Here is a 23,152-nt window from a genome sequence, read left to right as displayed (position 1 = left end):
TCATACCTTCAAAAATACTTTTCTTAATTTATTTTTGAATGGGGGATTTACTATAAGACTACTCAAACAATTATTGCGTAATTCCATTTTGCCTATGTTGAGCTTGAGCCATGGTCAGAGGGAGGAAATAAACTTCCTTTTATTTAAACACCTGTCGGCTGTCACCTGTTATATTTATTTTTGTAAAAGTATTTAATTTAGAGTTAATATATGCATTTAGCCTAATTTTATTACCTAATTTATTTGTATATACTTTATTAGTTTAGTCCCTCTCTGTCTTTTTCTACCGAATTTTTTTTAATTTTTCACTTGTGCATATCTGTTAAACATATTTTTGAAATGATCACCTGAAACAGGCCACAAAATTGTACCTATTGTATCTACTTTTTTATTTTCTACTCAGACTAGTTAGACTCGTATGTCCATGGTAGATAGGTTTTATCAAAATATTATTATGTTAAAATGATGATAATATTAGTTACAAACCAGAATTTATGAATCTACATAATGTATTAAAAAGAGGACATATATCTTCTATCAAAATTTAACAAAACAAAATCATATATGTATATAATAGTAATATATCAATAAAAAAAAAAAAAAACATAATTCCAAATAAATAATATTTTATTTAATCAAAATTTAATTAGCAGTTTAAAGCTTTAGATAACAATGTACTTATCATATAGAAAAATATCAATAATTCTACTGTATTAGTCACAGTCTTTTCTCAAGTAATTTTTATTACATTTTCTGGTTTTGTATAATTTGAGTCTATTTGTTGAAATAGTATTATTGATGTCATTTTGTTTTAAGTGAATCTAGGACAATCTCCGACCAGAAAATCCCCCCTCAAACTATATAACCAGTTATGGGTAATTAAATTCACTAATATTAATATTTGTGTAAATATATGATAAGTACTGTATATGATTGAATACACAAAAATGTTCCAATGTGTAACAAGTCATTTCATAGTTAATTATATTTGTCAGACATTTCTGTTATACCCTATATATTAAAAGTAATATTATTTTTTTACATGCATACAACAATTTACAAACATTTCATTAGAAAATTACATTATTATTACAGAAAGCTGTTATCAGAATTATCTAAAATAGGTAATTTTTTAGTATGGAAATTAAACTAAATTTTTTAAATTTAAATTTATGGTTTACAAATATTATTAATTAAATAATATAAGATACAAAATAAGTATATTGTTAGTGTACAGTATCACATTAAAATAAAACATAAATATCATATCCAGTAAAATTGTATTATAATAATTTAATATAAAAACAATATACCTAAACTTGGTATCTAGTACAGCTATTCAATTAGTTCCAAGTAGTTCTTCAGTCGTATAAGCAAAATTGTAACTGAAAGACAATAAAACATATTTTTTAAATTTAATGTTGACGACCAAATTTATGGTTTATTTATTTATGTAATTTTGTATACTACATCTTAAAAAAATTAGTTTTGAGTTATTTGGGAAATTAACAGTTGAGTGAGTGTATGTGTAGAAACTAGAAAGGTGGTAACTTAATACAAATTAGTATTTTAGCTTGGTAATTGTAAACAAATGGAATTTTTATAACTACATACCGAACACGAGGATTTATTTGAGCAGCATTAGTAACTTGATTTTGTAATGAAGCTAAGACTTTAGTATCCATTTCAACTTTTATATTTGTTGGTCCAGACCAGTTTGGAGGTTTTGGTATTACAAACTCAGCAGCTAATACAGGTTCTTCTTCTTCTAATGCCTATGATTAAAAATTAAATTGAAAATATCTATCATAATGTATAAATTATTTTTTAAACCTTTTTTAAAGCTGGTGTTGGGAAAGTAGTCATTTCTGTTTCAACACATCCAAAATGTTGCCTTTTAATTATTTCTTTGTTATAATTATCCTGTTAAAATAAAGATAAAACAAAATGAAATAATACTATTAATGACTTCTGAATTAGTAAACGTTAATATTGTTACTTGTAAAACATCCAATCTCTTTTGTAATTGTTTCCATTTCAAATTGTGGTCTAGAACTTGTTTAGCTGATATATTCTCATCTGATGCGAGTTTTCTTCCTGGTACACGTTTAGTTACATCCAGAACATTTATGTTTGTTAATGTTTTATGAAAATCCTAAACATAGATTTGCATAATTATAAATAAGGTAATACAATAGTCAATAATTATTAAAAATGATCACTTACATTTAATAATTCATTGCCTAATTTCTTTAATTCAACTACTCTATGTTTTTCTTCATCTGACGGTTCCCTAGGCACCTAAAAACAATCATAATAACTATTACTTTTCAGTGAATTAATGACGAGTGTGATCATAAATTATAAATATTTTGAACTAAGTAGGCAATTATTCATTGCTGTCTTAACAAGGAAATAATTAGACATGCACATTTTAAAAATTGTCTAGAGAAAAGTTGAAAACAGATTCAATATTGATGACTTGATATATATACTAATTAAATATATAATTTAAAGTAATAATATTTTAATTACTATTATTATTAATTGACTGAGTATGTACTGAGTTCATTCAAGATTATACAATTCTAATGTTATAAATAGTTACAATATTCAAGCAATTCAACTATTATAACAATGATAAATAGTACCATCTTAACATTAAATATTAATCTAAAAGTATTTATTTTTATTTTTCCCAATAGTTAATGGTAAATAACCCTTATGTATAATGCTAAGATAAATTGAAGAATAGTATGAAATTAAAAGGCAATCCGAATGAACTAGAAATCAAAATTGGGAACTTCAATATTGAAGACCGTTTTAAATAGTAAAATATAATGATTATTATGTTGCAACAAGCTTATTAGCATAATTATATTATTGTTGCTAAATAAATAAAAATAAGTTTATCAACTTACAGGCAATGGTTTTAATTGAGAAAATAATTGTTCACAGTAATTATTTTCAAGCTTGGCTCTTTGGTCTATTTCATGTTTTAATGCCATTTTAGTTAATTTTAATTCATTAAGTAAGAATGGAGACTCTTGATATGGTTTATTGCTATCATTCCCTGTAGCAGTCACTAAAAATAAAAATAATAAGTATGCAATTCAAATTTAAAAACTATATTTTAATTACAGACATACAGCTTAAAAATATAAAACTCACTTGATGCAGATTTGTTTATACCCTCAATGAGTATTTTTTTAGAGAAATTTTTAAGTTTATTTTTAAGTTCTCCTTTTTCGGTTTCTAGTGAATCAATATCAGCTTGCAAATGATCCATTGTTTCTTCATATTCTTTTGATTTTCTTTTTAATTGTTGTTGTGTTTCATCCAATTTCCTCTAAAAAAATTAATACATTATTTACATATCATTAAAAATAATTATTCTTCAATAATTTACTATTTAGAATTAATACCTGTAGTTTTTCAATAGACATTTCTGATTCATGTATTGTAGTTGATAGTTTTTTTTCAGCTAATTCTTTCCTAACATTGAGTTCACCGATTTCTTCTTGTTTGGATCGAAGAGCCATTTTTAACTCAAGTATATCATTTTCTTTAGATTTAATTGTATTTCTTAAAGCTTTAGTTTCCTCTAGTTCACTTTTAATTTGTTTTGCCCGTTCAGTGATAGGTGGAATATTCTAAAAATATTATCTTTTTTAAATAATGCTATTTATAAATTAGTTATTGATTATTTTTATAATCAACTTATTACAATGGGTAAGGATTGTTTGTTGAACAACCGTCAATAATATAACACATAAAATAAATTAAATTAAATTAAGTTATAAATATAAATTTTTAATCAATCTAAACTTAGGATAAGATATTTAGTTGAAAATTCAAACCCCAGTCTGATTAAATAATGATTTTACTTTAGATTTATCAGAAGTGGGTAATGTCATATCAGCTTCTAGAATAACTTGAGCAGCATTAGCAATTTCTCCAGCAAGAGTCGAAATACACATTTTCAAGCATATTGCCACTCCTTTACTTGATTCTTCTTTTTCAAATACTTTTTCAACTGAATTGTTCATTACTTGCATAATACTTTCAATGTTTATTTTTTTATCATCTAAAATATTTATATTATAAGGTTAATAAGTAAATTTATGGTTAGTTTAAGATTACCTAGTGAGATTTGACTGACTGCACATTTAGCTGTCTCTCTCAATACAGTTATTAATTTTTCTGCATACTGTATGGAAGAACTCAAATCTATTTTTGTAGTGCTATTGATATCTGCACGTTTTTTAATTTGTTTTAAATGTTGATGAATTACTTCGCAAGCAACTGATACATCATCACACAATTTTAGAACATTAGAAGAACTATCACACTAAAATAAATACACATGAAATTATTAATACAAAAAAATAACTAACATAATATTAATAGTTTTATTTATTTGGAATTTCTATAAAAATTACTTGTATGACACATTTTATTATATTAGCATCCGTTTGAATGGTATTACATGCAGCTGATAAAACCGATACATTGTCTAATAATAAATGTTCATAATGTGGATTGAAATCTTGTATAATAGGTACATACACATGTTTAAAATAAGCAACACATCGTTCCAAGTTTTCAGTATTGACATTTTCATCCAACTACACATAATCAATATATTGTAAGTATAACACAATTATGAGAAACACAAAATCACCTGATCAATTTTCAACATTTCAATATATCCATTTAAAACTTTTTCTTGAATTGTCATATCTGGATATGATTCACCAATTTTGATTAATGTTTCTGGTGTTGTTGTATTCATTCCATGAACAAATTGTCTTAATGCAGCCTGAGAATGAATTTGATTATTTACATTGCACAGTAGTCTCGCTGATCCAGTTATAGCTAGTCTGGATATCCAGATTATCCAAACGATTTATATTTTGTACTATAATACTTATGTATATATATATATATATATATTATAAAAAAATGATTTATATCAATATCTATTGTTATCTACTATACAGCGTATATTAATTAATGAATACATATATTTTTAGGTTCATATTATGTGTTTATAACATGATTTTTTTGAAAAATATTTATTAGTAAGTTGAAAAAAAGTCATTCCATTCAATCTGGATTTTCAATAATTCGAATAGAATCTGGTCCCATCTAGCCTAAATAAGCAAAACTCTACTGTACTAAAAATATTATAGAAAATATAAATATAAACCTGCAAACTATATAAGTAAAATGACAAACGAGAACGAGTAGCAAATTGTTCTGCAGAATGGTCTTTAATAAGAATTTCTTTAGTAATTTCTTGAACATCAGGATATTTATCACGGACATGTGTCATGAGTATTTCACTTTTCCAAATCATGCGTGGCAATAATAAAAGTGATAGTATAGCATCATAATCACCTAATAAAACATCAAATATAATTTAATATTAAATAACTGATGTGCTTTAACAGTATTATAATTAACCAATGCAGCATTATTAGAGGACAATGAGGACATCACATGCACACAATATGTTTTCATCTTACAAACAGACAACATGACAAATTTGCATTTAGCAGTTTCAAATTTATGTTATTAGGCATTAGGTATAACATAATAAATAAGTTAGAAAAACTGCGCATACTCGGAATGGTAGAACTGCTGTTGTTGGCCGGTAACCAGCAAGACTGCAAATGTTCAAACTGCAATGCGTTTTAATATGAATTTTTCCCAAATTTATTTGAAGTAGAGTATAGAGAGAATTAATTTAATGTCATTGATAAATCTTTAAAGTAGGAACATTAACTATGATTTCTTGTTGATTATTTATATTTTAATTATTAAGCGTTTCATGACAATTTTTAAATATTAAAAACCAAAGAGAAAATACAGGTAATGTTTAAGCATTTAAGTTTAATAATACACTCCAATATTTAAATCAACAACAAAAAATACATGATAAATAATTTTAAGAAAATGTATATTTTAGTAACGCTTAAATAATATACTAAGTTTTTAAATTGTTGTCAGAAGATATCCATGAACATAAAAAAATTATAAAGTTAGCAGAAGCAAACTTACCTCCAACAGACAAGAATGAATCTGGCATATATGCTAATAAATACTGTATATGTTGCTGAGCTTCTTGTGTTTCCATTCTACGTAGTTCCAAATCAATTGCTCGACTATGAGCTTTAGTTTCAGCAAACATTTTCTAATAAAAAATACATATTCATATTTTTTTTTTTCAAATAATAAATATTTTAACTTATAGTTAACCTTAAAGTCAAGCATTTCTGGTATTGATGATCGGACTTCATCTTTTGATGCAGATTCTCTCATTAATTGAGTTTGTAAATCTTGATTTTGTTCTCGTAGTTCATTAACCAGATCTCTAAACTTTACAATAACTAAACTTCGATCAGCTAAACTTTCCAATGCTCGTTCTTTTTCTTTGATACACTAAAATAAATATAACTTATAAATAAAAAAAAAAATGATTACTATTAATACAATTCAAAACCTCTCTAATATTAGCATTGGCCAAATCTAATTCTTCACGTAATTGCATTTCCAACTCTCTACTATCCTCTTGAAGTTGATCATTTATATCTTGTATCGCTTCTAGATCAGTCACTGCTTCTTCTAATTCTACAACTTTATCTTCCAAATTCAATTTTTGTTGACCCAGAAGTTCAACTAATTCTTCTGCTCCTAAAGCTGCATCCACCTATTAATATTATAATATATTAATTCAGTTAAACTCTCTATTTAAAAATTAATATAAAACCTGTTCATGTAAATCATTGACTTGAGATACAAGTTCTTCAACTCTAGCTGTTAACTTTTCATTAGACTTTTGCAAATCATTACATTGTTTGGTCTTTTCTTCAATCTCTCTTTGTAAGTTTTGTGTTTGGTGTTTCTCATGGGCCGATAAGTCTCGTAATCTAAAGATTAAATAAGTTTAAAGTGTTTAAACTAAATAGGAAACAATCAATTTTAGATAATGATAGAAAAATAAGAATGTTTACTTGACAAGGGTGTCTCTAAGACGTAAATTTTGTTGTTCAAGTTGCTTGACTTTAAAAGAATTGGCACCATCTCCTCCTTCTTCTTTTTCATTTCCTTTTTCAAACTCAGCTTTTAAGAGTTCTAAGTCTACTGTTAATTCCTCAATGCGCTCTTTTGCTTGGTCTAATTCTAATTGCAGTGTTTCTGCTTTAACTTCAGCCATTTCTTTATCAAGAGTTGCCATTTCTAAAGTTTCAGCCATTTCATTATACTCGTCTTTTCCTTCTAATGCATCTTGTTTCTCCATTTTAACTCTTTCTAATTCCTTTTTTAATGCTGAATGAGATTCCATAATTTTAATTTTAAATTCTGATGCTTGGTCTAGCTGCAATTTCATCATATCAATATCATGAGATTTTTCTTTTAGCCTTGCTATAAAACAAAAATAATAGGCATATTAACACAAATTAGCCACCTAAAAATGATCTGTTTTTACTTTTGACTACGTCTAACTTTTCAGCATAATCTTGTAATTGATCCTTTAGATTTTGGATTTCAACCGCATCAGCCATATTTGAAGATGGTCTTTGTGTAGGGGTGGTTGAACTTGGTGTCACAGATGATCCAGGTGTATAATGTGGTTTGAGAGCTTCAACAAATTCAGTCTATTAAATAATAAAAATATATATATATATAAAAGATACAATGGATATTGAATTATATGATATTATTAGATTATTGCCATCATAGTATAAGGAATAAGAAGTATGCATAATTATAAGAATGCAAATATTTTTTTAATAGTCAATATATCATTTATATTTGCAATCAACAATAAACACAAGGTGACATGTATATATCTCATCTTAAGCATATGATGCAGAAATAAAAGGCGATTCACATGCGCGAACCAGGGGCGAACGCAGGGGGGGTAGGGATTTAAACACCCCCCGAAATAGTATGTACAAAAAATAAATTATCTGACCTACAAATGTATTAGTGTATTACTAATAACATTTCAAAAAAATTAAAATATATTATTAGTTATTAAAAAGTTTCCCTTCTCCCGTGGTTTGTAAATTAATGGATACAGTAAAATCACCAATAAAATGTATGATAATGCAGTTTCGAAGTGAGTATGACAGTATGTTATAACTTATTTATAACTGATCGACATCGATGGCTGCCAATCCGATGATGTACGTAATGTAGACAGACAACGAGTGTAATTGCCGTCTACTGGAAATTCCTACAACTAACCTACACTAACCTACAAATTGTAATAATTAGTTACCTATTAATTATTATCTATGATATTATATTATTATGTAATATGTATATTATATATGTATTCAGTGGTTGAATTGGAAAAAAAAAATAAAGGTGGACTCTAAATGAAGTTGAATAATTAAGCAATTTAATAGTAACCCTATTCCTTGATGAATATAATAAAGGGGTACGCTATAATTTGAAGAAAAATGAAGAGTAGCTCAGTCCCCCTGCGTCCTCCCCCAATTCAACCACTGTATGTATTATGTATTTATGTATATAGTATAAGTGACTAAAATAAAATATAGAAAAGTGTAATACAGACATACAGTATGAATAATATGATATTTATGAATACCTACTTTAAATTTTTCACCCCCCCCCCCCCCCCGAAATTTTTTCCTGCGTTCGCCCCTGGCACGAACTAGGACAAAAACATGAATCAAGTTGAGTATACTCCTTATTCCTAATGCTATAATTACCATAAGAATCAATATTGAATGACACAAAAGCAAACGTGCAAATTCACAATAACGACAAATATTAAATAATATTGATATTTTAAAAAATATTCTAATATCCATTCTGTACATATTAGATTAACATATAAATCATATAATACATGCAAAATTGCAAACATAGATAAAATAAAAACTTACAGTACCTACAATAAATGTGAAAATTAGATAATATATAGATATGGATTGTTTTTTGAAAGTAAATAAATTCATATTTAAACTTTAATTAAACTAGAATGAAACAAATTACAATGTAATGAAGTTAAAAAAGAAATGTTTCCTCCAGAATCCAAAAAAAAATTATTCGAGACCATCATTTGCTATTAAATAAGAAACTAAATAACATTTTAAATGATAACCTTATTTCTTTTTTTTTTTTTGGAATATTCCTTCTATATTCAAAATAATGCAACTATAAAACCATAACCGTATAACTATAAACACCATGTTTTGTTAAACAACTTTCTTTATAAAATATTTGAGGTAATTACAAATATTAATTTAAAAATAATTTATAGCTCAAAAAGTTGATAAGTAACATATCAACTAATAAATAATAACTAAATATAAATCAATTAATCATCATATAATCATCTAAATAATATATATAATACTAATATCACAAATTACAATGAATATTTGAAACATTTCGAGTTTAGGTGAAAATAATGAGCATTTGATCTTATTCATAAATTATTTTAATGTGATAAATTAAATGATATATAAAATATGTTATTTGATTAATCGAAACAATTATATAAATTAATACAACTAGATTTTAAATTGATAAATAATTAAACAGTCTTATAATTAGAGATAGCTCACATAAACTAAATCAAAGAATTTTTTTAACTAAACTATAATTAAATAAGTTATACTATAATACTTAAATACTGTTTATCTATTAAAGTGTATGAACCAAATGAGTATCACTTAATCTTCCAACTAATCCAATAACTTCATTTTTAAATAATATTTTTAAGTATTATATTGAGTTTGAAGATTAATTATTTTATTATTGTTATTTATTAAGCTGAAAAGATGTGCAATAATTATTTTAGTGCAGCGCTATAATATAACCATGATTAAATATTTTTTAATTAAATTCACCAAACCTTTTCCACAACCGAACAGTTTATATTAAAATAAAGTTTTAAGTTATAACTTATAATGAATGGAATAAAAAATGTATAAAACCACAAATGGTTAATAACCATACAGGAAAAATTTAATTTATAATTAAGTATAATATATTGTTCTGAGTGATTGTTTTCACATAGGACATTTATTATTACAGTCAAATTTGTATAGATTATGGATCATCTAAATTCCAATGTAGAATAATATTAAATTTGTATTATAAGGATATTTATTGTTGAAATAAGATTTTTTTGTTTAATATTAATCTACAGTGTATACGAGTAGAGCTCAATTTTATGGGATATATTTTATCACAACTCACATCAAAATTTTAAATTTAAACTCAAATAAATATTTTTACAATAGTATTCTAGTTCAGAATGTGGATAAGAAATATGATGAACAGATTAAAATATACATCAAAAACAAAGATTGTTCTGCGTTAAAAGGGTTATCCAAAATATTTGCATTTAAAGATATTTTATCATAATATAATATTTTATAAATATTTTTGAATATTTTTATAAAGCCCTAAAAATATATTAAATTCATTGTATTCACAAAGCAGAATAAATTAATATTAAACCAAAAGCCATATAGAACATTTACAATTTCCTTTTTGTTTTTACAAAAATAAAAATTACTTCAGAGTTAGATACATCTTTTAATGATGTCAATGATTTTGTCATTGGCGTTTTAACAGCCGATTTCACTTTTGGCGATATAAGTTTAGACATTCGACTTGTCTTTTCGTTGATGGGTGTACGCTGAAAACATAATTTATTTCAAAATACTTAAGGTTCCTAAAGATTACAATTAAATAAAAATATTTCAAACGACTATTCAAAATATTTAATAAAGAATTGTATTACTTCTTAAAACTTACCATTACATAAGAAAGAACACAAATTATCTAATAATTAAATAATGAAATATATAAAAATACGTGTATATTTTTACTACACAATTATGTAATGTGATATCTATTAATTGTCAATCGGTCACACGTATATCAAAATAAAACAAGGCGAACATCTATGATAAAATGAATATGAATATGTTCAATATAAAAAAGTGCATTTTAAAATGTTATTCATTTAACACTACAATATTATTAAAGAATTATTAAAAAAATATTTAAAATTGTAAAATACCTCAACAAAAGAAGAACGTTTAGGTGTTGAATCCATTCCAGCAAGAGATGTTTGTGACAATGTACGTGATGGTGCAGGCATTGAAGACTGTGATGAGGTACGAGAAGGAAGAGCAATTGATGATTGTGATGGAGTACGGCTTGTACCAACCAATGATGACTGAGAAGAAGTGCGAGAAACAGGTGAAGTAAATGTATCATCTTTATTTTTAGGGGCAATCAAGCTTAATCTACTTGAACCAGATAATGACTGCCTAGAACTAAAAGAATATGTTATAAAGACCTACATAAATATTCAAAAATATTTAGAACAAACTTACGCATTAGTATCAATTTTTTTTCGCAGGCTAAATGGTATTTAAACCATACAAATTAAAATAAGTAAATAGGTAACAATAATATGTCTACACTTTTAAAACTTATTTTAAAAACAAAGAATTTATTTTACCTGCTTATCCGAGACTTGACAGATGATTTTGCAGCCAAAGATTCTGTGCTAGCAGACATATCAAAACGTGCTCCTGTTTCATCAATAAGAGTAAGATGAGATTGACGTACAAATATACCATGATTTTCTTCACACTGGTAGACAAAAATGGATTAAATTAATTTTAATTTCTTAATACCCTATTACTGGTTAGAGATTTTAAGTTATACAATCATTAACAATGCACTAAAATAGTAAATAAAAATGTACAAAAGTTAAACATTAAATTGAACTTTTACTTCAAAATAAGTTTTTGAAACGCCTTGACGATTTTTGACCGAACCATTATTTTTTCCTTTAGGTTCATCTAAAATGATGCCAACCCAAGTTCCTGTTTCAAATTGTGTCTGTCCAATAAAGGCTATTTTGCCTTGTAAATTTTTTCCAGTTAACTCAACTCTGCATCCCAATTCCAATTTAGGCATTTTGACTTTTTCTTTGAAATATTTTGTTGAAATTAGAATACTTAATTCTCCAACCTGAATTATCAATGATAGATAGGTAAACACAATAAGCAACTATTATTTACACACAGTTTTGAATTTCACAAAATTAAGGTACCAAACACTGTACAATATGTAATTAAGTAGTATAGGTTTAAACTTACTAATGCAGTAATGCTTATAAGTTAAAACTTACTGTAAAACTCTTTCACGAGTAGTAATTAAAACATTAATAAAGAATTATTAAAAGCACATAAATTCTGGAATTCCCAAAAATGACGAAAACGCTTAAAATTTAAATCTCTAATCAGTAGCCTCTAATTTAGTAAAGTAGAGTATAACATGAGAATCTATTCTTAAGAATTTAGAAACAAAACAATTACTATTCTGTCAAGATATTCAAGATTCAAGACTCCAAACTAGTTATAAAATTAATTATTTATAAATTTATCAGTAAAATCAAATTGATAACACGATTATCATGAAGACTAGAGAAAGTAAACCTAATTGATACGGTCGCCCACTCGAAAAAAACAGGCCGTATATGACTCGGTTTATATACGTTTGAAATTCTACGTCTCTACGATGTTGGATATTCACTAATAAATTAACAGATTTTCATCTATTAATTTATAAAATGTTGTTGTAATTCATAACCGTAGTTCAACACTCGAAGTTTTCATCCAATGTTAAGATGACTATTTTGCATTTGCATGTTAAAATGTTCTAACTATATTGACTCTTTTTGAAATATTTACAATCATGAGAATTTTTTCAAATTTTGTAAATTATTTTTCAATAATAAATTCATTAAAGTTTTTCTTTCTATTGCTTACATTAAAAATGTTAATAGAATAATCCACAAAAATTCTTCTACCTATTAGCTTTCTCCAAGAAAAAAAGTTCAACGCAAGTCTACACTATTTATAGCCAAGAGAAAATGAAATATTTTTGATTTTTATTAATATGTTAAGATTCAAATCTAAAAATGGTATTTAAGTTAATGATTAGATTTTAAACATTTTTTCTTATAAAACTATTGGGAGTTGAGACGACGTAGAATATTTATTAGATTTTGTAATTATATTCTCATAATTACCATTTACCATAGGTAGGTAGGTACATAAGTGGACAACCGGGCATTTCCCGGTGGGCCCCCTTCGTATTTCAGTAATGGGGCCTTTTAATATCATATATTATTAATTTTTTTTTATGTGGAGGCCCCTTTTTAAAATTTTCCGGTAGGCCAAAATTGGCCTATCCGCCCATGGGTAGGTACTAGGTAGATAACCATATCATAATATAATATTGCTGTAAAATCTCAATTTTTAATTACAATAATAACTATGATTTTAATACAATTTATATGCGCTTATAGGTTGTTAAAAAGGTACTTAAATATGGCTAAAAATATTACATACTAAATAAATTCAGGCGGGACTGCAATATACTAAAAAAAAAAAAAATAATTTACTACTGTCTGCTAAATCACCATGTATTAGACAAAGGACAACGAAAAATAAAAACATATCTACCTATATTGTAACATCTCATAATTATTTCTATATTATTATTTATTTCATACGCCGTATGCCTAATAACTAAATATTAATTCTACTATAATAGTATAGTCATATCGTCATATGCACAATTGGGAGGGGGAGGCATTGGACACTTTGTAACGATTAGTTCCTCCGGTTTTATCGGTAGCCTTCGGTTATTTGAAATAATATTTTAGTTTAAAATATCAATTATTATGGTCTGTTTTGCACTTCTGCTGATACAATTTTGGCCACCTAGAAAAATTTCTCTAGTTGCACTTATGTTACTATATAGGTACTCAATATAGTAGCTAAATAGCTGTTATAGTGCTACAGTAGTCACTCGATAATTCGAAATTCAAGGGACTGAGTTAAAAATTTGATTTATAGAAGTTTAAGATTTACTGAGTCTGAGTGTTTGAATAATCGAGAGGAAAAAATTAATTCAAATTAAAAAGAGGTGAGTAATTGCATGCACATATACATATTACATTTATTTATTATAAATACATATTATTATATATTACATGTTAAAGAAATCTGTTTTTTTTTTTTTTTTGTGATAAATTGCTGAACACAATCTGGTCAATAGAGTTGTCTAACTTCCTGATAGCAAGATTTTGATTCAAATCATAGAGGTTCGTGGAATAAAAATTAGAATTATAGAATGTGCCCCACGTCCCACTGAGGAACCGACTGACCTTTCGAATTATCGAGGGGACCGGAATACATCATGTATTTTCTTCTAATTATAGAGGTTTTCTCAGGGGACTTTGCGTTTAGTTCGATTTATGAAGTTTTTCGAATTTATCGAGTGACTACTGTATTAACTTATAAGTTATTAGTTTATTACCTAACCGTGGGAATGTGTAAATATTAAATAGATTGTTTTTATAAAACAAAATGGTGTATTGGTGTAAATATGAAATCAGTTTGTTTTTATAAAACAAAATTATTAAAAAAATATATTGCTTCGGAATATGGAATTAAACATATAAATTGTCATTCAAAAAAGTAACTAACTTAAATTAAATATGATAAAAGATATATTATTTTCAAATATGTCTTCAATTAATTCATATAATCTGAAAAAAAAATATTTTGCGTTCCAGTCACAATCTATTGATTTATTTATCGTACAATAGAACATCACTTGTGTAGAACGACCATAAAATTTATATTACTGTTTTGAAATTTCGTAATTTCCGCAAATATATAAATTAAAAAAAAAAAAAAAAACAGTGTAATAATGACAGCAACGCAACTACACAACAAATACACGTCATGGAAGTTACTTTAAATTAAGTTATATTGGGTAAGTATGATGTTTAAATTACTCAAATCAAAATTATTAAATATAAATTGACTTATGTCGAGATATATTATAATAAATTAATAAGTGGTCAAATGGATCACTAACTTTGCTCCCCCTCCCCACGAAAAAAAAGCAAGTACCAGAACGAAAGCCAACAATAAAAATCTAACCTACCAACTGAATATCTACTAATGTAGTGCAGAAAGGTGAAGTATTGAGGAGTGAAGTACCTACTAGTGTTATACACTCATACCGTTATGGCGTTATGCGTTGTACAAAATCGACAATAATGTGGGTAAGGTCATCATGATGCATAGTGGGTTTGTTATTAGTGGGTACTATTGTTCTGTGTGATTACTTATTAGTTATTTCTGTAGCAGTATTGTAGTACAACTGCAGTACTGCTATAATTACTGTACTACCATCACAAAATGACAAAATATTTAAATATACATATTATGTTAAAATAATCATATATCATGTAACTGCGAGTACACTGTAGGTTGGAAAGCTTAAATGCTTAATATTATGCACTTGTGTACTAAGAATTTTAATAAAGTACTAACTACTAAGTAAAAAATTGAAAATAAAAAATAATAATAATATGCACAAATAGTTGTAGCGAGTTATTACGATTTATTACGAAACACGAATACGATACGGCATCAGCTGTTGGCACGTTCCTAACATCTAGTGCGTAATGACGACACGGCCAATTATTGCTTTGTACCTTTTTTCCCATTTTACCATGTAGACTAATTGTGAACAAAAACATCTTATCACCGTCCACCGTAATCATATTCGTCTTTCTCTTTTTATTTTTATTCAGAATTTTTCCCGTGCTCCGACTGCAGCTCCGTAGGTGATGGTTGTTAGTGAATTTGTTTTTGTTTTTTAGTTTTAATTGTCGTTATTATTATTATTAATTATATATTATTATTAAAGTATTGCGGTGATACATTTTAAATGCATAATCATTATAACTTTTGTCCGTATAGACTACGATCCTGACATTAAACCATTGCTTATCCAGTTATACTACAAGTAAGTGCTATGGATCATTGTGTGTCATTCTTCTTTTCCGCTATGTCACAAGAACGATATTATTAAGTCGCAAAATTTTGACGGCGGTGAGCCAAACCTTCAACTTGATTTTGAAATTAGTAGTATATTTTAGCTAGGTTGTAATTACTGACCAGAATATTTTTTTTGTTTAATATAGGCCACCACTTGACATGAAATGAAAAAAATAAATATTTTCTATACTCAATACTTATGTTTTGTATTTCGCCATTAACTTGTTTATCGTAAATTACAGTGTTATGAATAAATACTAGTTTTGAATCTAAATAATACAAATTGGAAGATTCAAAACCAACAATGACTACCCAAATTAATTCTAAATGGTCTTGTGATGTTTGCACTTATGATAATTACCATTCATCGCTGAAATGTGTCATGTGTAGAAGACCCAAACTGCAGTTGTCCCAAGCTCAGGACATATATAGTCTTAGAGATGAACTTCCTGTTGAACCTCAACCTCAACTTATTGAAGGTAAAATTTAGTTATATTTATCATTATTAACCATTTATTGATTAATTATTGTTGTCATGAATTTAGCGTCTGGGGAAATTGATAACTGTGATAAAATAATAGATAGCAATCTAGTTGATGCACTTAACGAACAATTCAACACTGATTTGAAAATCAGTGATAGAGCTAATTCACCAGAAAATGAAGAGGCTTCTTCAAGTTTAGAAACACTAGCACTTTGCAAATGGTCTTGTGCTGCTTGTACATATCAAAATTGGCCTAAAAGTTCTAAATGTATCATGTGTGGTAAGATTTATAATTTTATTATTTTATAAATAAACAACATTTTTTATTGTTTGTTAAAACTTAATGTATGACTAAATCTATTTAATAGGAACAAGAGGACCTCGTAAAACAACACCATCACCCGATAATTCGTTATGTGAACCTCCTACTATCATTACAAAACGAGTTAAGTCACCAGAGAAGGACTTAGCAGCAACCATTAATACAGATTCAAATATTTGTACATTAAAAAGGTCAGTTTATTTTTTATGATTTTACATAATGCCATTTTATGCTTATCTAAAATATATAATTTTTTTTTTTTTTGTTTTGCATGTAATTTATTTAATTTATAGTATGACAATTTTTCACTAGTAATGAATAGTATTATAAAAATACTTGTATAATATCCTTCTACCTATTGCAATATCTCCTGAAATAATGGAAATATTAAAATTCTGGTTTTGTAATAAGACTTACAGTGATAAGAACTACAATTATTTCATATTTTAATATATTTTAATGTTTTATTAAAAAATATTTTTTTTTGTTTGATTATTTTCAAAAAAATTAAAGATTATAAGTTTATTTTCTGAAAATATTGACGTTTCAAAATTTTATTTTAATTAATTTTCTGATTTTTAATTTAAAGAAAAATTGCAAATTATTTAACACCAAAGTGTTATCAAACATAAGACCTGCCCTGCCTCGCGTGTGCTTGTACATCCGGCAGAACACTTTCAGTATACCTAGTAACTATTCGTATTTTATTTCTTCAAAACTAGAAAAAATATTATTATAAATCAAGAAATTAATGAAAATAAAATTTTGAAACTTAAATATTTTCAGAAAAATAAACTCTACAAAATGGCTATCTTTTTTTTTAAATAATTAAATAAAAAAATATATTTTTTACATTTTTTACCAAAACATTAAAATAAATTAAAAAACAAAATAATTATAATTCTTATCCCTGTAAGTCTTGTTACAAAACCAAAATTTTGATATCTCCATTATTTCGTGAGATATCAGAATGGTTTAACCCTCGTGGGACATTGTATAATTAAATGTTAATGTGTCAGCTCTTACAAAACTGATTCATTTTAATTGTTAGTTAAAAATATGTTTTCAATTCAAATTTATTAAATATAAATTGATACTTAATTGATGTAATCATTAAATTTTTAATTAATAAACACAAATAAATTTTGAATTCTTTGTAGATCTTCATCAAGACGTCGTTTGGATGACATTAATAGTAACTATGATAGAGCCTGGCTTGCTGCTTGTGTAGGCGTAGTTCAAGGTGATTGGAGTCCTATTGCTGCTTATTTACACGCGGGTGGTGATCCAACCAGGTCATTGACATCAACTGAAGTAACATTACTTAATAGACCATCAGCGTTTGATACTGGACACACATTAGTTCACCTTGCTGTTAGGTACAGTATTATTTATATTTTAAAATATTATAATTTATAATGGGTTTGTTTACAAGTAAATTATATATAATATTATGTTGGTACCTACTACCTATTACTTGTATTGCTATTTTAAAATTTTTATTTCTGTTGTAATTTTTTTTATGTTTATAATTATTATAGGTTGTTTTTTATTTAAAAATAAATAATTATACCTATTGGTAGTAGTGTTATAGATTAAATGTTAAACATTTATTATTACCTTTTTCTATATTATTCATGAAATATTACTTTTAAATTATAATAAGCCATGATTTTAATTTTTTTTTATATTTTACATAGATTTCATCGTGAAGAAATTTTATCAAATCTTTTGAATGGAATAAATGCTACTAGTAGTTCAACAACTGTAAAACGAGTACCTTCACATGTTGCACATCAACTAGCTGATGAGATTGGAAAACATTTTCTTTCCACAATACGTGTAAGAAAATCCTTAATGCCGTGTCCATTTGTTACAGAATTTGCAACATTCTCCCTACCTTTTGGTAAATTAATTATATATAATGTTAAGGTAACAAATTATTAAATTTTAAATAATATTTTTCAACTTCTAGAAATTGAAGAACTTCCAAGACCAGTTCAAAGACAACTACTCGATGAACTACTTGATCGTAATGTTCAACAAGAATTGGAAATTGAGGAAGTCCCACCTGTAATTAATTGGTCATCTGAAGTCTGTGATGGATTATGTTCTAGACTATATGCATTATGGAATCGTTCAGCTGGTGATTGTTTACTGGATTCCTTAATGCAGTCTACCTGGGGTATTTTTGATAAAGACAATATACTAAGGAAAGCTTTAGCCGATTGTTTACATGAAAGCAACATGATGTGAGTACCTTATATATTATTTATGAGTCTTTTAACTTATGGTTTTTAATGTATGTAGGTTTTATCCAAGATGGAAAGAGTATGAAGCATGGCAAGCAAAACAGTTAGAATTTTGTTTAGATGAGTATCAATGGGCTGAAGATTGGGCTGCATTAGTATCTCAAGCTGAAAGACCTGGGTCAAGTTTAGCTCAACTGCATGTATTTGCATTAGCTCATGTGCTGCGTCGACCAATTATTGTATATGCTGTTAAATATGTGAAAAATTATCGTGGAGACCGTTTAGGTTATACAAATTTTGAAGGTAATAAATTGAATATTTATAGTAAATATTATAGTTGTAGTGTGTTAGTTATTGAAATATTAAGTATATCAAAATGAATACAGCTGTGTATTGTTGTATTATTATATTATTGTAAATATTTTCAGATGATCATTTTAAGTGAACTTTTTACTAACACTGTTTTATCTATTCTAGAATATATAATTATTTAAAATGTTTTAGATATTGATTTTGAACATTTTTTGGGGGGTTTTAGGTGTTTACTTACCACTTCTATGGGAATCAAGTTTTTGTATTAAATCTCCAATAACCTTGGCTTATACACGAGGACATTTTTCTTCACTGGTGCCTGTTGAACCATTACCTCGGGGAAAGAGTACTACATACTTGCCACTTGTTGATCATGATCACAAATTATTACCAATACATTTTGTTACCAAATCTGAAGTAAAATGTTTTTATATTTTTAATTTATTGTTATTTTGTATTTTTTATTCATCTTTAAAATTTTTGTTTTATAGATGGGACATGAAGAGAATATTTTAAAACAATGGTTAGATGTTTGTTTAACAGAAAACGGTTTGTTATTAGCTCGGCAGCGTTTGCATAAACGACCATTGTTGGTTGCTCAAATGCTTGAAGAATGGTTGAATTATTATAGAAAGCAAGCGTAAGAATAATTTAAATACAATTTTTAGGCAGAAAATAGTATATTTCCATATTTTATTTTATAGTCAAATGACAATCACGCCATTTTCACGGCCTATTTCAATACAAGACTATTCAAGCGAAGGAGAATCTGAACAAGAATAATTTATGCTTTTACAGTGTAGTGAGTTTCCTATATTTCAATATTTCATGATGTACAAATAAATCTTTAAATCTCAATATTTTTATTATTAATTATGCTTGTCACTATATTAGAATTTTTTTTTATGAGAGTCATACTATAAAACTGTTATGTTTGATATGTACCTTAACAGGGTTCAAAGAAATTATTGATATTTATTTGAGCTGCTCTATTTATTATATATAAAATACATAAGATTATTCATTAGGAATTTTAATTTAAATAAATTTCCCAAAAATTTGAATATTATTAAGTAAATAAGCATGAACTTATAAATTAATTTGTGCATTAAATATTTATAACCACACTAAAATATTAAAAAATATTGTTTCATGATTATTAATAAATAGATTATGTATTATTAATATTGTTAATATAAAAAAATGAAAAGATATCAAATATAATATAGGTTAGGTTTATTTTTATAGTATAAAAATAAATTTGTAACATATATAAATGAAAAAATCTTGCATGTAGAGTTTAAATAATAAATAATTATTATATTAATAATAAATATTCGTGATAATTTAATACATACTTTATATGTTATGTAATATATAATTTGTGTGTATTTGATAAATTTTTAAAACTGTTTTGTTATAATTTTGAAATTTTCGTTCTTAATTAAATTTGCTTGCGTATCTAATCATAATTCACAAGTTTATTATAATTTAAATCAAAATATTAAAACTATATTTCATTTATTTATTTAACTACGTTTAGAGTTTTTAAACAGACTATTCTAATTCTAGTCAAGTTTTTCTTATTATTTTAATATGACGTTTATTTATTTTTATTTTTATTGACAAAACATTGACATAAGACTCAAGTGGCTTAGTTTATTGTATTCAAAAATTATGAACTGTTAAATATCTTTATTTTAAAACATTTAAGATGTCTTTTAACTAAGAACCTTTTTTAATAATTACTATATATCCACAATTTAGTTGTTGGCTTTCAATTCTTTATTTTTATTACAATTCATGTCTAAAAAAATATTCTGATTATTGCAATGATTGGTTACAAACTGGCTGATGGTTACACTATTTCCCAACTTATATTAAGCACTGCCAGTAATTCAATACTTTATACAAATTTATATTAATACATTTTGTACTAAAATTGTATTTTCACTCTAAATTTAATTAATAAGTTGAAATTAGATTTATTGTACTTAAAATATATAATTTTAGCTCAAAAATTAAATAGTTTAATTATTTCTAATGTACAGATTTTAACTATAATTAACATATTTTAATTATTTCTTAGATGGTTAATTATTTATCATGGGTTTATTAATATACTCATTTATAATTTGGGAAAAATAAATTAAATTATTGAACAATATTCATTTTTATATTTAAATTCATGTATTTATGTTAAACTTGAATGTTGGAAATATTAGACTGTTCATTGATTGTACCAAATACAAAAACAAAATATTTGATTAAATGTGTAACTATTAACTGATTGAAATGGGGACAAAAATGTATTTACTTATTGAATTATTGTTGTGTTACTTTTGTTAACAAAAAAATAAGGAATTTATTTTGTTAGGTTTATGATTATATGTTGATATGCATATTTGTCAGTTTTTAATGGACATGGAATTGTAAAGCCACTACTGTATGTATTAAATATTATATTATAAAAGTGCTGTTTCTTTTAATAAAATATATATTCTGGATGCTGTATGTGTCAATTGATAAATTTAGATTTTTAAATAAACTAACATACACAATGATTTCATAATACCAGAATGTGTGATACATATTTAAAGATTAATTTGTAATTACATATACCTAATAAGTTAGAATATAAGATAGTAGATGTATTATAATTTATAATTATCAAAGGCTGTAGATGGGCAATTACAAAATTGTGCTGTTTGTCTCTTCATATTTTTCAGGTCCCATGTTTAAAACAATTACATCATGTATACTGTGTAGTGCCCTCCTAATTATAATTTTGGAAGCCTACTATATTATGAACAATAAAAATAAAATTATTTCTTTAATTGTTATAAGGAAATTTACTATAGTTCTTTTAATGATATTATGTTTTAATTTGACAAAAAATATGTCAAATATGTCTCGATAATACTTATAGTTAGTTATTAAGATAATATAGTTAATGAATAATTAAATTAAGTTTTCACGTACAAACAGTATAATGTGTATTGTGTATAGATCGTCTTTCCTTTAACACATAGTCAATAGGTATTTACTATTTTTTGAAATTTTTTCTTTTATTAATAATTTGTTGTATATTTAACTTTTGGGTTAGACTTGTTGGTGGCACTTGTCATTAAATTAATAGTCGGGTTTTTTGTTAAAATTATATTTTTAATTTGTTGAAATAAAATAAAATGTCAAATGTTTATGTAATCATGTTTTTATTTTTTGCTGTCCTTAGAATGATTTACATTATATTTGCTCTTTAGAGAAATTATACCAATTATTATATTATTTATATTATATAAAATATAATGTTATGAGTTTCATGTAATGCTATATTATACCTAATAATAATATTACTTTAGGTACAAAAACTGAACTTGAGAAAATATATAATAAATTAACAGAAACAAGCATTATAAGTAGTAGAGTCCAGATTATATGTAAAAACATATTTTTAACGGGCGTATGCTGTTTGGTTGAAATAAGAAATTTTTGCATTTCATAATCTATAAAATCTATCAAAATAAGTTTTTTTTTTCATATTAGTATATATTCTGATCTTAGAGATTATTATTCATTCAATTTAAAGAGGTATACATTCAGTGTCCTTGAGCACTATGAGAATATGTGATAAGTGAGCATTTATAACATGAAGCAACATGAGAGAAGACACCATCCAGTAAAAGCACTGATCTTAGAGAATATCTATTAAAGAATAATTTAACATATTATTATTATTATTATTTAACATATTTTTTTCAAGGTTTTAGTTTAGTTTAAATTTTTAGTCATAAATTCTGTAATTTTCTGTGATAAATAAATTGTTATTAATCATAAATCA

General features: G+C 25.8%; 2 protein-coding genes across 7 annotated transcripts; one reads left to right on the top strand and one right to left on the bottom strand.

Annotated features, from left to right (window-relative positions):
* Positions 1-609: 609 nt before the first annotated feature.
* Positions 610-12,447, bottom strand: DCTN1-p150 (dynactin subunit 1). 5 transcript variants are annotated; one of them, XM_015520387.2, is made up of 25 exons: positions 12,174-12,447; positions 11,806-12,045; positions 11,528-11,661; positions 11,400-11,426; positions 11,081-11,339; positions 10,571-10,693; positions 7,496-7,664; positions 7,020-7,431; positions 6,776-6,935; positions 6,509-6,715; positions 6,265-6,447; positions 6,067-6,199; positions 5,213-5,403; positions 4,685-4,822; positions 4,443-4,628; positions 4,144-4,351; positions 3,888-4,087; positions 3,426-3,653; positions 3,172-3,349; positions 2,922-3,085; positions 2,227-2,301; positions 2,000-2,155; positions 1,834-1,923; positions 1,615-1,775; positions 610-1,385 (listed from the first exon to the last, which is right to left on the bottom strand). In XM_015520387.2, exons 2-25 carry the CDS (start codon positions 11,989-11,991, stop codon positions 1,340-1,342), a joined length of 4,014 nt encoding a protein of 1,337 aa, XP_015375873.1. In that variant the 5' UTR covers positions 11,992-12,045; positions 12,174-12,447; the 3' UTR covers positions 610-1,339. The 5 variants fall into 5 exon arrangements, with proteins under 5 accessions (XP_015375873.1, XP_015375872.1, XP_015375875.1 ...); XM_015520386.2 differs by having other exon boundaries at positions 12,206-12,447; XM_015520389.2 differs by lacking the exon at positions 10,571-10,693 and having other exon boundaries at positions 12,206-12,447.
* A 3,241-nt stretch (positions 12,448-15,688) lies between these two features.
* Positions 15,689-22,518, top strand: trbd (ubiquitin thioesterase trabid). 2 transcript variants are annotated; one of them, XM_015520372.2, is made up of 11 exons: positions 15,689-15,909; positions 16,184-16,420; positions 16,487-16,705; positions 16,794-16,938; positions 17,908-18,126; positions 18,448-18,653; positions 18,723-18,999; positions 19,058-19,302; positions 19,538-19,728; positions 19,803-19,951; positions 20,016-22,518. In XM_015520372.2, the coding sequence occupies exons 2-11, from the start codon at positions 16,246-16,248 to the stop codon at positions 20,092-20,094; spliced, it is 1,905 nt and encodes a 634-aa protein (XP_015375858.2). In that variant the 5' UTR covers positions 15,689-15,909; positions 16,184-16,245; the 3' UTR covers positions 20,095-22,518. The 2 variants fall into 2 exon arrangements, with proteins under 2 accessions (XP_015375858.2, XP_015375859.2); XM_015520373.2 differs by lacking the exon at positions 15,689-15,909 and adding an exon at positions 15,974-15,995.
* The last annotated feature ends 634 nt before the right edge of the window (positions 22,519-23,152 follow it).

The sequence above is a fragment of the Diuraphis noxia genome, unplaced genomic scaffold, assembly GCF_037042655.1.
Source record: "Diuraphis noxia isolate RWA-SAM2 unplaced genomic scaffold, SU_Dnox_SAM2 contig0005, whole genome shotgun sequence".
NCBI lineage: Eukaryota > Metazoa > Arthropoda > Insecta > Hemiptera > Aphididae > Diuraphis > Diuraphis noxia.
Note: the sequence above shows the minus strand (reverse complement) of the source record. Positions and strands in the feature narration are given on the sequence as shown.